At 37.0% G+C, this 18,673-nt stretch overlaps 1 protein-coding gene across 1 annotated transcript in view; it reads left to right on the top strand.

The window, feature by feature from the left end:
- The first annotated feature begins 740 nt into the window (after positions 1–740).
- LOC137083511 (meprin A subunit beta-like) overlaps positions 741–18,673 on the top strand; it is a 30,041-nt gene continuing 12,108 nt past the window's right edge. The window contains exons 1-11 of the mRNA XM_067449458.1: positions 741–783; positions 3,818–3,856; positions 3,983–4,023; positions 4,098–4,170; positions 4,266–4,383; positions 13,955–14,133; positions 14,321–14,539; positions 14,745–14,900; positions 16,816–17,040; positions 17,134–17,565; positions 17,744–17,917. Coding sequence (XP_067305559.1) covers positions 741–783; positions 3,818–3,856; positions 3,983–4,023; positions 4,098–4,170; positions 4,266–4,383; positions 13,955–14,133; positions 14,321–14,539; positions 14,745–14,900; positions 16,816–17,040; positions 17,134–17,565; positions 17,744–17,917 — 1,699 coding nt within the window. The remainder of the gene's footprint in view (positions 784–3,817; positions 3,857–3,982; positions 4,024–4,097; positions 4,171–4,265; positions 4,384–13,954; positions 14,134–14,320; positions 14,540–14,744; positions 14,901–16,815; positions 17,041–17,133; positions 17,566–17,743; positions 17,918–18,673) is intronic.

The raw sequence follows: 18,673 nt of genomic DNA on the forward strand, positions 1-18,673 counted from the left end.
GGCTAGATAGAAGGCAGATCGCCGTTCAGCTCCGAAGTGAATGACAACAGTACGTGGCGATCACTTCCGCTTTATACCTGCGCAGCGGGGCTGGTGCGATATGCAAAGCACGCACGCCAATGTTCATTGGCCCGTTTTCTATATCTCGAAGCTGATAGGGGCTCCCAGAAGTGATCCCAAATCGTCGGTCACGACGTACGTCCTTCCCTTTAATCATCTCAGGGGGTTTTCAGCGCAACAACACCAGCTGATTCGTATTTTATTCAGTTCAGGAACTTATTTTTTTTTTTACCATTAGGAAGAGAAAGACATTAATATCAATCAGCACGAGCGACAAACAGGTCATCGCGACTTAAGCCGGGTTCAGATGTCTCTGGAGATATTTTCGTGTCATCGCCAATATTTTAATATTTTCTTCTTTGTTTTGTAGCTCAACATTGTGCCAATAATAACAATCGTAATTTAAAGTCATATTAGGCCTGCTATGTGTCTATTTAAAACATGTTGTGGATGGTGGTCGCGCACTTGCATCGCGGTTCATCTCACATCTGATGACACATCTTTAATATGGGTTGTAACTTGAAAATAATGCATTATGTATGTTTCTATCGATGGATAGGCTACACGTGCTGGCTCCTCAGTGATAAATTACAACAGCAATAATAATAAAAGAAGTTGCCAAAACGGTCTATTTGTGTAAACTTTGTTTAATGCATGTGAGTGCTGCCGTATCTTCGAATATGAATACGGGTGTAGAACCAGAAGACGCGATTGAGAACTCACGTGCGATCGCGATGTGAGAAGATGTGTTTCTGAAGGGTCATCCAAAAGCGCGCACATGCACGTTTCTTGAGTTCTCTTTCAAATCTTGCGCTTGAACGGACAACTCACACAAGAAGTAGCCTATGTCAACATGTCCATCTTGATGAGTATCCAAGCAGACATAGTCTGAATATGCCTTAAGTGAACATAAAGTCGAGAAAGCGATACCCCTGGGTCTTAAAGGAGCAGTAGCCTTTACTGCTGTCTGTTTAATGCCAAAGAAGATAAGGAATCACTCACTGCTATTGACTGAATAGCTTTTGTAAGTTTAATAAGGATTAATATTTAATTTAAACAGTTAAATATGCAGTAATTTTTCATTTGATTACTTTATTAAATGTATTTACTAAAAACTAATGTTAGACCTAGGCCTACCTGAAAAGCCTGAAAAGCATTATTTTATTAGTAGCCTATCTTTGCCCAATAGTAATTATTTGTGCTGCTGCTTGTATTTAAGTTATTTGTTCTTTTCTTCATTTTTATTTGACAGTAGTCCTTTTTTCCATGAACATAGCAAATACTGAACAGAAACCGTGAAAACTGTGAAAACCCTGAAACTGTGAATCTAAAACTTTGATACAAACTGAATCGTGAGCAATCTGTACCGTTACATCCCTACCGTAACCTATGGTGCCACAAAATTTAGAACATTTTCAAAGGGCGCCATGACTAAAAAAAGGTTGGGAAACACTGGATTAATGAATTAAGTCTAGGTTATTTGACATGGCAGCACTTAAACGTGAGCAGGAACAGAAAATAGCTGATTGCTTAAACAGCTTTTCCAATATTAATCTCGGTGGAATTACCCCGAATAATGAAATAACCGGGTTTATAGAAGAAAGTGCAGGTTTGGAACAGCATGAGGGTAAATAAATGATGATAGAATTTTAATTTTTGGGTGAACTATCCCTCTTTTTTTTTTACTCCAGTATTGTACTTAATGTTACATAGTAGCCCAGCAAAATAATTTAAGTTAGAGATTTTCTACTGAAATGTAATATATTAATTAATTTATATATTAATGACTTTTCCATGGATATTTAATTTTATTAATAAAGTCATACAAATAATTTCAATTTACTGACTTGGTAATTGTTGCTACGATCAAGCTCTTGTTCCCCCAATTCGTTTGAATGTTTTTGTGCTTTTTGGACATACGCATCATAATAAATAGGCCTGTTTTACAAAACTTTAAGATTTTTCCCATAAATGTGTCATATATCACTGAAAATGGGATAATCTCAGCTTTAATCTGGTATATGGCTCATATTCAGGATAATTATGCATCAAATGTGTTGCAGTTTTAAAAAAAGCTTGTGTTTACATTGGAATTTCTCAAAAACATGATTTTCTGCGCCCGAAATTCAGCAAGCTTTAACGTATAGCCATACTCAGTTAATATAAGAGATATCAAGGTAATAATTTAACAGAATGTTCTTTACATTATGTAGAACGATTTTATGTAGAAAACAGTGAATCACACACACACACACACACACACACACACACACACACACAAAACGACTTTAGGAGGGTTTTCTCAGACAGGGTCACATATACCTGCAGTGCATACAGTATACAATTTACTTTATACAATATACTTTTTTTTCTGTAACCGCATGCTTTAGATGATGTGTTCTCGATTTTTTTTTTCTTTTTCTTTCTTTTATTGTAGGCTGTTGTCTAATGAATGATCTATTGTGTTCATAATATTATCTTACTGGGTGTGATCTAAAAGCATTATTTAATTTTGAGCACAGATAAAATGGCTTTGAGTTAATTGTTTGATTTTTTTCTAAGAGTGCCATAGGTTCTATGTTGTGTCAAAGGTTGGTTCTTTGTTTAAGGTTTTGAGAAAGTGAGTGATTCAGAAAAAAACTGTAAAGCATATAATGTCTTAGTGTGCATGCGTGCATGCATGTCATTCTTTTAGCTCAGTTTAAGGAAGTAAAGAACTGTACTAGCTGCATATTTAAATAACGTGTCAGACTTCAAGATCTGATCTGGTTACTACCTGCCAGGCTGGGTCAAGCTGTTTTGTCAGCTGTTATTGACTAAAACCTGGTATGTATCCCTTTTATTTAATGGTTTTTAATCCCATATTTTCATTGTATTTTAGCATTATTAAATTTAATAATGCTAACTCTTTCTCTTTCCATTTTGCTTGCAAATCTTAAAGCAAATGATAAAACAACAGTCATAAAATGTGATCATTATAATTCTTCTGCTGAGTTTGGCTTTGGCTCTTTGTCTTGCATCACCAATGGTAAGTTGGATAGTGGAAGGCATATGTTATAATACATTGCCAGTGTAAAGGTGATGTACAGCTGTTGATTTTTTATTTATTTATTTTTCTTAATACAAATTTAAAATACTTTTTTTTTCTGAATTTTTCTGAATTTCTGAATATTTCTTTCATATCTCATTTTCTCAGCCCCCAATAGATATAAGTGGTAAGTACAGCACATATGGAATTCCAAAGCTTCCAAAATAATAATAATAAAAAAAAAAAAAAAAAAAAAAAAAAAAAAATATATATATATATATATATATATATATATATATATATATATATATATATATATATATATATATATATATATATATATATATTATTATTAGTATTAGTATTATTATTATTATTATTATTATTATTATTATTATTATATTATATAACCTCTTCCTCCTTTATTTCTCTTGTCTTCTTCCCTTTTTTGGTTTTTGCTACTCTGAGCAGTATACAAATCTTGGTATTTGGGGCTCTTTTTGTGTTTCTTTGCCTCTTCTTGACGGATCGCTTCCTGTAATTTTGGCAGCTTTGTAATTCCATACAGCACAGTCACTGACATGAATCTGTTGTAAAGTTGTAATAGTGTTATAGTGTCCACGTTGTAGTTTGATTATTGTCATTTCTGTGAGAATATGTGATTGCTCTTTTTTATTTTATTAAAAAATATATTTTTGTCTTCTTTTCCTCATAATATTTTATTTAAAGGGATTGAGCAATGGAAGGACATTCCAGATATAAATAAAGGTAAAAACAATATTTTATTAGAAGAACTAAAGTAGGTTTATATTAGCAGTAAGTAACATTTTGTTTGTAATTTTCATGCCTGTTTTATTCAAGCATATTAATTGTACAAAACTGTTGTTGCATTAGGTTTAAATTTTAGAGAAGGAGACATCAGGATGGTGAGTTCTGTTCAAAGGAATTCTAAAATTACATTAAATATTGGACAATTCAGAATGGATACTTAAATCATTCTGCTTTAAAGCCTAATCAAAGGAGTGCCATTCTTGGGGATCAGTACCGGTGGGATATTCCCGTCCCCGTGAGTGGGAATCTCAGTAAGAAAACCTGGATTATTCACCTGTATTTTAACAAATCAAATTTAAATGATCTAATATTGTTTTTGATTATTTTTTTCTGATTGTGGTTACAGGTATGAACTACAGAGGAGTAATTTTGAGAGCCTTTGAGCAGTTCAGACTGAAATCATGTATTGAATTTAAGCCCAGAGCAGCAGAAGTTTTTTACATCTCTGTGGAGAGTCGTGAAGGGTATAGTATGGTTCTAGATAGTAATCCACACCACAAAATATAATAGCATTTAGCCTAAACTGTGCTACAGGGAAGCGGGGGGCACAATCTAACGCAGGGTTAGTAACACGCATGGTTTAAAACTTACCACACATTCCAGGATGACAAAACTTTGCTAGTTGCCATATCAACGATATTTAGAGGTTTTTTTTGTTGTTGTTGTTGCCATAACTAAAAAATGTACAGACCAGGGGCCTGTTGCACAAAAGTAGAATTAAGACATCCGGGATAAATGACTCAGCTGAGCTCAATAAAGCCAAAACATGTGGGTCCAGGCTTAATTGGTTGCACAAAGACCAAGCCAGGATGAGCAGACACGGATTCATTAAGCCAGGTGAAACCAATCCTGGATAGGTGCGCGCTCACGGCTCACTCAAATAGACCCCGCCACAGATCACAGATTAACTGATTTACCATGGCAACTAGAGCCGCGTACTTTTCCCCGTCGGAAGCACAAATCCTCATGGAGTCATACGAGGAGGTAAAAGATATAATTAAGAAGAAAGGCAACACCGCCACAGTGATAAAGCAAAGAGAAAAAGCGTGGCAAAGTATTGCAGACCGCCTGAATGCGTAAGTAGTGCACAATTACACACTCACCGCTCCGCTGAAACATCACAATTACAAATCAAATATTTAATTCACATTTCCAAAAACGCAGTTGTACTGTAATTATGAAACGGTTAAATTTTTTATTGAAATGCACTGCATATATGAGTGAAATTGTGTAACGTAACTCCATCACACTGTATAAAGCTATGATATATTATTATTAAAGCCTTACATTATTATTTTACGTTACTACGCTCAGTATGGTTTAATCTTAGCCGTTGTACTCTGCTTATTATGTTGGCCACCGTTTTTTTTGTGTGTTTCCCCTGCTTTTATTAATGTAAAGCAGCTTTGACAGAATGAAACAATTGTGAAAAGTGCTATAAATAAAATTTATAAATTTATTAAATAAAGAGAATTTTCTTGAATACATAGATGAGCTATAATAATAATCACTTTAATTTATATAGCGCCTTTCAAAGGACCCAAGGTTGGTTGCTCACTGCAACCAACCTTGGGTCCTTTCTTACTTAGTATTTTTGTCTTGTTTTCAGTCAAAAAAAATATCTAAAAAAAATCTTAAATATTTTCTAGAGCAAAATAACCTAGGAAAATCTATCTATCTATCAGTGCCTATCACAAGGTAAGCCACACAACCCCTATTTATAACCATCATGGCTGTGTCAAGAATGTTTATGAGGTAGTAATGATGAGATTTTGTGTTGACAGGTGAATTCTCTGGTGTGTTGCTGGGTGACAGGGGGTATGGGTGCCAGCCTTTTCTCCTGACACCTTTCACAGACCCCCAGGAAGCACAGCAGGCCTACAACCATGCCCATGCCAGGACCAGGGCCAGAGTTGAAATGACCTTAGGCCTCCTGAAGGCACGCTTTCACTGCCTTCACAAATTAAGGGTCAACCCTGTTAGGGCATGTGATATTACTGTGGCTTGTGCTGTCCTCCACAATGTGGCCTGCCTGAGGAAGGAGAGGGCCCCCAGAGTGCCACCAGCCATGGACTGGGACAATCCGGCAATCTTCCCTGATGACGACAGTGGTCGGCTGCTGAGGGACCAATATGTGTTGAATTATTTTAGTTAGTATGTGTGCTTTCAATTTAGGTAAAAAATGTCCTGCTGTGGCAGAGGAAATAGGGTTTTTTTGGGTTGTTTTTTTTACGAATTTGGCTTCTTATGATGATTGTGCGGTATACTGTGTGTAATACAAGGCTGCAGGGAGGCTACTGCATCCATTCATTTGTCTGTTCAGTTGATGTGTATGGATTTGTCCTGCATTTATTTTAGTGTGCAGACATGCAGGGTGTGTTATATACAAACCTTTGAATGTGTATGTATCATTTTGTATAATATGCTTTGATTCTGTGCTTTCCATCTTGTAGAGTCACTGTGACTTCAGTTTCGAAAGGAGCTGATAGTTTACCTGCTTTGTTTTGTCCTTATTTAATAAAGGAACATAATGTTACACATTGTGTTTTTATATTCTTATGGAATGTGTATTTGTTTATATGACAGTACTAGGGCCCCACTGAGGAAAAAGGATAAAGTCATACATTTATGAGGCTGGTTCTTTCTGCAGAAAAGCAACAAATTCTTTTTACATTTTTGATAGTTATGACAATGTGATACTTCATATTCTGGCACATCAGCATGTCTTTGTTTATGAAACCATACTGAAGTACAATTTCACGAAATGCCCCACATCTGTCATTTTAACAACTGTCCTCCTTTAAAACAACTGGTTACAATATTATGACATGTCTTTTTTTTCCCCTCTGTGGCCCTAATATTCTATCATTTTATATATAGCCTTATAGTCTATTGGAAACTGTAAATTATCTAATGATAGCAACATCATCTAAAAATCATTATTTTTCCAAAATGATTGAAATTAATGATCACAAACGTTTAAATAGTGACAGTGGGTCTAGTTATATGTGATAACAATGTATAGTGAGCAATGAAATAACTATTGGTTTCCATTTGTGGCGACTGCTGACTGACATTAGGGATGAGATTAAATAGATCCTGGAATTTAGCCTGGTCTGGAGCAGGCTAGCTCCACAGAATAAATCTCCATGGTAATTTATACCATAACATATCCTCCTGCCCCCTATCCAGCTTTAGTGCAACCGGATTAGGGATCAATTGAGCCAGGATCACCAAGATATCCTGGCTTAATCCCTTATCCTACTTTTGTGCAACAGGCCCCAGTATTTAACAATAGCAAATACGATATAATAATAACAATAGTTAAAAACGTGCGTTGTAACGCAAGCATTATTGAAAATGTATTGAGTAAAATATTACTGACAATTGATTAGTAATGCCTTACACTACTGTGTTACAGCGAAAAGTAATAAGTGTAATGTATTACCTTTACCTTTGTAATGCGTTACTCCCAACAGTGTTAATCATTATTATGTTTTGAATCATACTGTGAGCGTCTCAGCTGCATGGGGTGTCCGTTTTTATTTGGGCTCCCATATTAACAGGTTATAGCCTGTGTGACACGGGTGGCTCGAGCCGAAAACACAAGCGTGCTTGAAATAGAACCAATGCCTATTTTTCACACAACACATAAGCATGTTGGAAGTTTCCAGTTAAAATAGAATAGGAATAGATGTTTAGATGTTATTTTGACATGAATAGTTAATAAATTACATCTATAATATAATAAAAAAGTTGATTTATTTCACTTATTCCATTCAAAAAGTAAAACTTGTATATTATATCCATTCATTATACACAGACTGATATTTTTTAAATGTTTATTTCTTTTAATTTTGATGCCTGCCCAGCACATGCAGTTTGCCTATAGCCCTGTTGTTTGAGCCATCTCGACCTGAGCCCGTCTTGGCGGTTTACGTAGGAAACCACTGTTGTGGTTTCCATGCGGACTATGACATGATGACCCGAAAGACGTGGTAGAAAATTATCGAGGTCTAACACTACTGCCAACATTTTTATGCAGTTGACGTGCAACTGTGACTCCGTGCTCAACGATGAACCGAAGGCTGGTTCGCCCTCGCACAGAGCACCCCAACCTGTAAAAGGCATGCATAGTGACCACCATTCATCGTGATTCTATCCCCGAGCTCACCACGGATTCGACCACGGGGCCAGGGCTTTGATGGAGCCATGGCCCCCCTTGATCCAAAACTGGCCTAAATGCCACGCTTGGGGAGGAGCCCGTGATTTCAGCCAGTACTGCAGGGTGCGCATGTGCAGCATGCCCAGTGGAAGTACTGGAGAAGCTGATGCCATAAGGCCAAGCATTCTCTGAAAAATGTTCAGGGGGCTGTTGGTTCCCGTTTTGAATGTGTGTGCAAGCTGTTCTATAGTCTGAACGCGTTCATTTGACAGTCACGCCAAGAGTCTAAAATTGTCCCAAGGAAAGAGATTCTCTTTCTAATCACATCTATACTATATAGATCAGTGATTTGTACTCGAGACTCTGACTTGGTCTTGAGACCATATTTTAATGGTCTCGGTCTCGTCAGGGACTCCTGTGCATTTGGACTCGGAATTGACTTGTACTCGAAAATGTTAGGACTCTGACTTATTTCCGGGTCCACTCGAGTCCCATTCAAAATATTCATGATTATTACTCTATGTTAATATTTCTTTAAGTTGATGTTTGACGCTTCCAATGATGTGTGGTTTTCTTAAGCGCAACTGCACGTGACTAACGCAAAAGTAGCAGGACTCAGGTCAGGAAGGATCATGTGGAGTGAGCCTCTAGCTCTTAACTATGTGTGGAAATGTCTGCTACATCATCTGTTATTCAGTTTGCATATAAGAGCCACAAAGAGTTCATGTGTAGTAAAACAAAAACATTCTGCGATGTGTAAATTCTGTGGTATATCAATTACCAAAGCAAAGGGAACAATGTCCAATTTTTATCGACATGTGGAGCGAAAGCACAAAGATTAAGAACTAATTATTTCTGTAGCCTATATACAGAACATTTAAGCATTTTGACAGTTAATGCTAAGTAGTTTCTTTTTTGTAGAAGTCTGCAAGTGACTTTTATGCCCGCACTCCTGCTCACACTTCTATTTTACTGTGTCCACCCGGCAACCTGTAGTGATCACGTTTTCCAGAAAGTCACATTGCCGCTACATTATGTGTCTCAACTGTTATTTTTAATATATTTACTCTTTACAAAGTAGGACAAAATTGTCACAAAGAAATCTAACTTGTTCAGAGAGAGCCGGTGCAATCATAGCGATATTTACATAGATACCTCATTCAACCGATCCAAGCAGGAACCAGAGAACTGTTTGAGACGAAGTCTGTCATGTAAAATGAGCTAATTGTTCCAGTTCAGTCTGCCTGCTTGCCATTCTATCTGTTAATGTTACTCCTGATCGGAGGCTTCCGTAAATATTTAGTTTATACGTTGATCTAGCTTCAACTAAGCTTAGTGGTAGCCCTCACCTCTCTGGTGATGAAAACATTTGAGAAGATTGTGAGAGGGGAAATATTGAAGTATGTAGAAGACAAATTAGATTCCTTTCAATTTGCGTACAGGGCAGGGAGGGGTGTTGAAGATGCTGTTGCGACTTTAGTGAATCTAGTAACTCAACATCTGGAGACTCAAAAAGCAAGGGTACGGCTAGCTTTTATTGATTTTTCAAGTGCATTTAATACAATAAGGCCATATATGCTAGCCGAGAAGCTTGTGGAATTATTTAATCTGGATCTTAATCGGGTAGGATGGATAGTCAATTTTCTGACAAATAGGACACAGTGTGTGCGTGTCAATGGTCACATATCCTCCATGTTAAGTTCCTCCACAGGTTCTCCTCAAGGGTGCGTACTTTCGCCACTGCTTTTTATTTTATATACCAATGATTGTAGTACTACATTAGATAAGAGATATATATATTGAAGTTTGCGGATGACACTGTCATTGTGAGCCTTTTAGCAAATGAGGAGACATTGCATGGTTCTGTGGTGGAGGACTTCGTTTCTTGGTGTACAAACTGTGGCCTAAACTTAAATTTAGCTAAGACCAAGGATATGATTATAGACTTTGGAAAGTCTGTTATTCCTGTCTCTCCTACTGTTATTAATGGTAGAGCTCTTGAACTGGTGGATGAGTATAGATACTTGGGTACAGTGATTGATAATAAATTAAACTATAATGCTAATACTGATGCCATTTGTAAAAAGGTCCAACAACGCTTGTTTTTCCTAAGGAAAATGAATTCTTTTAAGGTCTGTAGAGTGCTAATGACACTGTTTTATCAGAGTTTTATTGAATCTGTTATTTCTTATTGCATCATTGTAAGGTTTGACTGTATTACATTGTCTAGCAGGAATAGATTGATGAGGTTAATTAAGACTGCATCTCGGATTATTGGAGTTACACAGATATCAATAAAATACATTTTTAAAGAGCGCATTGTTAAAAAAGCCAATGTGATAATTAATTCCTCTTCCCATCCATTACACAGAGAGTTTGTGGTACTTCCATCAGGTCGTAGATACAGAGCAATAGGAGGGAGAACAAAGAGATTTAAACACTCATTCATACCGACTGCCGTTTCTATGTTAAATCAATTGTAATTGTAATGATGTGTGTGATTGTATAAATTATGTGTTTGGACACTTGTGCAAATTACATTTCCTGAACGGATGAATAATAAACTGAACTGAACTGAACTGAACTGCAACACAAAAATATTTAGGAGTGCATAAATTGCAATTAGTACCCATTTACGTTAAAACTATAGGCTAGTTGTAACTTGCGTTCAACTGGTGCAATAGGTGTCATGATAGGAAAGAAATATGTTCCTTTATTGATACACATAAAAAGCACCCCAGGGGCATTATAGGGATCTGTTATGTTTATTCTATTATGTTTTGCTATGTATAAGTCGCAGTGCGCAGTGATCTCCGTTGCCTTGAAACTCATGCTGGCACCGGATGTTCCTGCCTGCCAAAATGGCGTCATAAACAAAATGGGTTACGTGACCTCCTGAGCTCTATTGTCAGGCCAATACCAACCACTACTGATCTGGAAATTTACTCCTGCGCTGCAAAAGAACTGATTGAGTGCTGATTGCAAACCTCTAGTCCCTATTACTAGCAAATAGTCCAACTGGACTATTTGCCTTTTTTTTCGGCTACCGCTGAATTCCCACGGGACTTCAGCGCGAGATACAGCTAGCCGTCTAAAACACTGTTTAGGTGAATTTAAACAATGGCTAAGTGGCTAAACGCATCTCGTTGTTATGTAAGGGCCCTGTTCATGTTGGACAGACATTTTAATTGCATTTTGTGTCTGTTAAGAAGCACAAAGACACCATTTACGTCTATGCCACCATTGCTGCCGTTTTAGCTGAGTGGGGGCTCTGGGCATTACCTGCAATAGCTCCGTGCTGCAAGCACCAATCTGGTTCGGGTTTTTTTCTATAGACTGCACTCACAAAGGTATAACAATCAAGATAAACTTAAAAATTTGCCGGAGTTGTCCTTTAAGTGTAACCTGGTCATTATGCAGGAACTTCTCGTGATCTGGACCATTATTTTAAAGTGGAAAACATTGTTAGTAAATCACTAGTAGTTCTTAAAAATTGTCCTTTGTTACTCTGACTAAAGTAATAAAATGCATCACTAATTACTCAAGTCCCAATAACTCTTCAAGGACTACTGGTGATCATTTTTCATTATTTAAAAGTGAAAAAACATATTTTCCACTTTAAAATAATGGACCTGGGCTGCATTTCCCGATAACGTTGTCTCTTAGCGCGCTACGAAGTCTCTAAAGGTATAACTTAACTGAAGGTATACCATTTCTAGGTGTGTTCCCCGAACTATACCTTAGGAGGTTGCTTAAGGTAAACCTTCTTAAGTGCGACGTTAGCGGGTGCTGTTCGTGGTGGCGGTGCTGAATTGGCTTATATCGATGGCTCAATAATCGATTATTTACTCTATGCAGGGGCTGTTTCACTGCGTTATGCAAAAAAAAAATATGTTCTTTATAAAAGAAGCACTTCAGAAATAGTTGAACTTTCATTTTTCATACAAAATTGCACCTAAATTTTACATAATTCCGAAATGAGTGCACGAACCAGCAATCTCATGAGCATCATGCGCCATTTAAATTATTACAATATATTTTCCACAGTGTCTTGATTTACTCCACAACCAGGGATGATTGCCCATGCAGCAGCTGCATCACATTATTGTGTAAATGACTAATTTATATTATTAGATGGCCTACTCAATAAAAACGCAACACACAAAACATATAATCAGATGCTACTATATGACCGATAAAAAAGAAAGAAAGACAAGAGCCGCCAGCAGCTGATTTCAGGGCTGAGGGGGTAGCTGTGTCTCGACAAAGTTGGTCCAACAAGTACCAAAACTCACCATAGACAGGACTCAATCCGAGTGGCGGGATAAACGGTTGTCTTTCAAACTCCCTCTGCATGCGATAGGATAGCTCTACCACCAACCAGAGCAACGAAGGTGAAGCAGAGCTTGTTGATAGATTAAACATTCACCGTATCCGGTCGGCAAAACTCCAAACACATCTTCCCTTTTTAAGAATGACTTCAGTGCCGTTCTTTGTTCTCCTCTCAGAGAAAAGCTTAACACCAAGTCTTCCAGAATCGCAGTCAAAGCTGATTCGAAAGACCGCCGCCGTTCACCAGTTTCTGTGTTTACTAGAAGCACGCAAACGCAACTCGGCCATCGTCATTATGGCCCCACCCGCCGACTCTATACACGATGTGATTGGCCCGTCCAGAGTGAGGGGAATACAGCTCAGAAGGGTATTGAGAGTTCCTAGACGACACTTGCGGGCAGATTAAATTTGCTGCCGCTAGTGTGCGTCTAGATTTCTAGGCTAGACAACCGGCAGATTACACCTTTAACTTTATTCAAGTGCATTGTGATAATACTATAAGGTTTTTTTGTTTTTGTTTTTTATGAGGGGAGGTAACAAACAAAAAATTATAAATACACATCTGAATTAAATGACAGCAAAAAAGAGAAAAGAAAAAAAAGATTAAAATAATTAATGTAGAAAATATACTTCAAAGACTGGGAAAAATAGAAATAAACTCAAAAAGATTCGAATGACTTACTGACGTGCACGAAAACCAGCCATGTATTGGACATTCCTCAATGCACGCCCATAAACACTCGCTCAGGTGCAGATCCACTCGTCTGAGCAACACTTCTGTTGCGCCGCGCTCCACTTTATTCCTATGGGTGACATCAAGCGACTTTCCACTGACACCTATTGTGTTTTCCACTTTATAATAATGGTCCAGATCACTAGAAGTTCCGGCATAATGACTAGGTAACACTTAAATAATTAGTAATGCATTTTATGACCACATTAAGAGTAAAACAATTTCTCACATCTCAGAAATGCTAATGTTGTGATTAGTAATTAATTAGTAATTCTTTATAATTTTTCCTTGTTACCTATTAGTTATTAGTGACACCAGTCTCATTCAGTAACTATTATTTACCTAATAAGGAACTATCTTAGTCCTAAATTCGATGTTACTTACTGATTAGTTCAGCTTGTTTCTATATTAGTTAATAGTAGTAGCTGAAGTGTTAATGTAGTGCTACTCATTAGTCCTGCATTACTTATCTATTAATAATGGACCATTATTCTAAAGTGTTACCAATAAAACATACCGACAAAGAAACAGATTAGAAGGAAGAGAATTTAAAACAGGCTAATGCATTGATTGCAGAGCACAATTGCAGCCTCCATGTGAAAAAGACTAGAGAGATCTTACTTGAGTCCTGAAAAGAAGCACAACAATATATAAGCATTTAACATTGTTTGGTAACTATATTATTACATTTGTGTTATTTGAAAATTTTGGATACTATTTTGTGAGTATTATTATTTTACTTTATAGTGTTATTGACATTACAATATTGCTACATGAATGTGCTTTAATCTCTCTTATTTTGCAGGTGTTGGTCAGAAGTTGGCCGAAATTCTCCTGGAGGTCAGTCTCTTTCCATTGGAATTGGCTGTGGAATAAAAGCCATTGTTGAGCACGAGTTTCTCCATGCACTTGGATTTTGGCATGAGCAGTCAAGATATGACAGAGATGATTATGTGACAATCAACTTTCAAAACATCATAAAAGGTGGCCTTGTATTTCTATTATTAAGATTTGAACTGTATTTGTTTTTTAGGAAAAGAGAGAAAAAATTATATACAGACATACACTAACTGATTCCATTGTCCATTTCACGAATCAGCATAAACACTTAAAAAAAAAGCCATTCTTTATGAACAATTACCTTAATAACTCCATTAGTCTTTATTTTCAGGGGATGAGTATAATTTCGATAAATACGGCAAGGACACGACCACCACCCAAGGCACCCCATATGACTATTACTCTGTGATGCATTATGATAAAAATGCCTTCAGTAACGGTAACGGATCCACGATCATCACCAAGCGTCCAGAGTTCCAAGATGTGATTGGTCAACGCCTGGACATCAGTGAATATGATGCGATTGAGCTCAACAAACTCTATAAATGCAGTGAGTACTTACATTGTTTTTATTTGGGCTTTTATAGATTTTACCGTTTATGTGGATTATGTAAGATTAAATGTTGCAGTTTGTGTTTGTTAAATATTTCAGTAGGACTTCAAGTCTGATGTAAGAGAGACCAGGAAAAACCTGTTATGAATTTAAAGTTTTAAGGAATTGATTTTGCCTCAGTGTTTGCCTGTTTGCATTACAGATTCCTCCATCTCTTTCCTTGACCACTGTAGTTTTGATGATGAATCTCTGTGTGAGATGAGCGTCTGTTCTGCTGCTGATTATGGCTGGCAGAGAGTGAAGTCAGTGAGAGGTGTCAATGTGACTGACCACACATACTTGAGCAAAGAACAGAATGGTGAGATCTGTTACAGTCAGTCAGTCAATGGATAGTGTCTGTTTCGACATCACAGGAAGTGATTTATACTAATCACACAAATAGAAATGATTCACTTCCATCCACAGTTGCAGTCACTGATAAACAGAGACAGCGCTCATAAAGATTATAAACGATATTCGCATAAACACTGATACAGGCAAAACATCAATTCTGGTACAACTGGACCTCAGTGCTGCATTCGACACTGTTGACCACACCATACTTCTAGACAGGCTGGAAAACTGGGTTGGGCTTTCTGGGATGGTCCTCAAATGGTTCAGGTCATGCTTAGAAGGGAGAGGTTATTATGTGAGTATAGGTGACCATAAGTCTGAGTGGATGTCCATGACATGCGGAGTCCCACAAGGGTCAATTCTTGCACCACTCCTGTTTAACCTGTATATGCTGCCACTGAGCCAAATAATGAAAAATAACAATATCGCTTACCACAGCTATGCTGACGATACCCAGCTCTACTTAGCACTGTCACCTAATGACTACAGCCTCATTGACTCCCTGTGCAAATTCATTGATGAAGTTAACAACTGGATGTGCCAAAATTATCTTCAGTTAAACAAAAACAAAACCGAAATCACTACATTTGGAAACAAAGATGAAATTCTCAAGGTGAATGCACATCTTGAGGCTAAAGGCCTGATAACAAAAAATCAAGTCAGGAATCTTGGAGTGATTTTGGAGTCAGACCTGAGTTTCAGTAGTCATGTCAAAGCAATAACTTAATCAGCTTACTATCATCTGAAAAATATTGCAAGAATTAGATGCTTTGTCTCCAGGCAAGACTTAGACAAACTGGTTCACGCTTTCATCACCAGTAGGGTGGACTATTGTAATGGCCTTCTCACCGGCCTTCCCAAAAAGACCATTAGACAGCTGCAGCTCATACAGAACACTGCTGCCAGGATTGTGAGCAGAACCAGAAAATATGACCATATCACGCCAGTCCTCAGGTCTTTACACTGGCTTCCAGTTACATTTAGGGTCGATTTTAGTTGTTTACTTGTTTATAAATCACTCAATGAGCTAGGACCTCAATACATCGCAGATATGCTGATTAAATACAAACCCAACAGATCACTCAGATCAGCAGGATCAAGTCAGTTAGAAATACCAAGCCGCAGTTGGAACCAGCTTCCTGAACAGATCAGATGTGCTCCAACAATAGCCACATTCAAATCCAGACTCAAAACACATCTGTTTAGCTGTGCATTTACTGAATGAGCTCTGAGCACTGTATGTCCGACTGATTGCACCCTATCTTATCTCTTTATTCTTTTTATAATTGTTTTAGTTTACCTTTGTTCTTATCTTTGGTTATTGTTATTTTATATGTTCATTTGAGTTAAATATGATGAGTGAAAACTGGGTTTGATGGAAATAGTAAGTTTGACAATAAGGTTTGAGTATGTGTAAATCTGTGGAGGGTATGATGAGTGAAAATGGGTTTAACAAGAAGGTTCCTGAGTAAAAATCAGGGAATAGTGATTAAAATGGATGTTATGAACGTATTTGAGAAAGAAATGAAGGAGAGATATTCTAATAAAGATCGTACAGTATGTAGGCTGTAAACTGAAGAATGTTTTATTTTTATATCAGACCATTTTTGTGGATCTGACCATTTTATTTTATTTGATCTTATTTTTATTTTTTTTATTATTTTTTTATTATTATTATCTTTACAACTGTTTTAAAATTTTTATTCGTCCATATGGTATTCTTTTTTCTCATGCATTTGTTACCACTGTTTTAATAAATTTCTATGTAAAGCACTTTGAATTGCCATTGGGTATGAAATGTGCTATACAAATAAACTTGCCTTGCCTTGCACTGTATCACCCAGTTGCACACAACTATTCACCTGTTTTCATGCCTGCAGGGACGTCTTTTTTCATGCACTTCAGCACTGAGGGCAGAAACGAGGGTGACACAGCCAGAATGGAGAGCAAGACAATGACCCCTAAAAGAAACTGCAAAGTCCAGTGCCTGCAGTTCTACTACTATCACAGTGGTAATGAGTCTGACCAGCTCAACATTTGGATCCGAGAATACCAGAGTGATACAGACACCAGAGGAACTCTCAGACTAATGGATCAGATCACAGGTCAATCTCTTCCCCAAGTGCTGTACATCTTACAGGGGGGAAAACACATAGGCCTATGCTTTTAAAATGTTCCTAAATGTTATTTTCTTTCAGAACTCCCTGGTAATTACTGGAAACTGCATCATGTGTCACTGAATGCAAATAAAACCTTCCAAGTTGTATTTGAAGGCCGTAAAGGAGCTGGAAACTCCAGTGGAGGCTTCTCAGTGGACGATATCAATATTTCAGAGACTGAGTGTCCCCACACATGGCAGATAAGGAACTTTTCAACAGAGGAATCTTCAACATATTACAGTCCATTGTATTACTCCAGTGATGGTTATCGCTTTCAGGCTGGGTTAGAAGTAAATCAGGATGACCTTTTCGGATATGTTCGTCTGGTATCTGGTGAATATGATGACCGGTTGCAGTGGCCTTGTCCATGGAGACAAATAACACTCCAGATGCTCGACCAGAATCCACACATACAGAAGCGCATGTCCTTAGAGGAAAGCATCACCACTGACCCTGCTTCGGTGTCTTCCAGTGAGAATCTGATTATATTTCTGTCACATCTTTACACACACACACACACACACACACACACACACACACACACACACACACACACACACAGACACATTTATATGCAGCATTTTACTACAAATACATTGTTATCTCTAACCTCAAAGGGCTTTTTAAAAGACACATTTTGTTTTAACAGATGGCAGATATTACTGGGACAATCCTCGAAAAAATGGAACTCAAGTCCCCATTGGCAATGAGACCGTATATGTGGATACATTTATGGTCTATACATATCCCATTATGAAAGATGATCTGACTAGAAGAGAGTTCATCAAGGGTGGTGACATCATATTTCTCCTCAGCATGCAAGGTAGGTTTTGTGAAGTACAAAATGGGCAGAATAAGGGCTGGGTCGAACAGAACTTTTTTGGTAACACTTTACAATACGGGTGCACTAATATGCATTAATAATTGCTTAATTAATGCACAGATAATCATGAGTTAATGTATTACTAATGGTGAACTAACCCATTTATTAATGATCACTGCATCAGCAACTAATGAAGATTCTACATGATTAATAGTTTAAGTAATCATTAAATTGTTATTAGTTAAATATGTCATAACGTATTAATTCCTTAATAACATATTATAATAACTAATAATTTAAATTAATGTGTAATATGTAATTGTGGTTATGGGTATTTAATTAATTTTGAATTAGTTTATAGTCATGTGCCCCAACAAGTAAAGTCATAACATAATGACACCTTTATAAATCATTAACTAATGATTAATTAAAGCAGACTACTGGAAGTTGAAATGCATGGCTTTGACCCATTGTGGTAATTAACACGTTAATTTAAATTATTAGTTATTATAATATGTTATTAAGGAATTAATACATTATGACATATTTAACTAATAACAATTTGATGATCTTAATCTATTAATCGGAATCTTCATTAGGTACTGATGCAGTGATCATTTATAAATGGGTTAGTTCGCCATTAGTAATACATTAACTCATGATTATCTGTGCATTAATTAGGCAATTATTAATGCATATTAGTGCACCGCAGTGGCGATTCTAGGGTCAGAGCTTTTTTGGTGCTGAGCACCCAAT

This window comes from Pseudorasbora parva, chromosome 7 (assembly GCF_024679245.1).
Source record: "Pseudorasbora parva isolate DD20220531a chromosome 7, ASM2467924v1, whole genome shotgun sequence".
Lineage (NCBI taxonomy): Eukaryota > Metazoa > Chordata > Actinopteri > Cypriniformes > Gobionidae > Pseudorasbora > Pseudorasbora parva.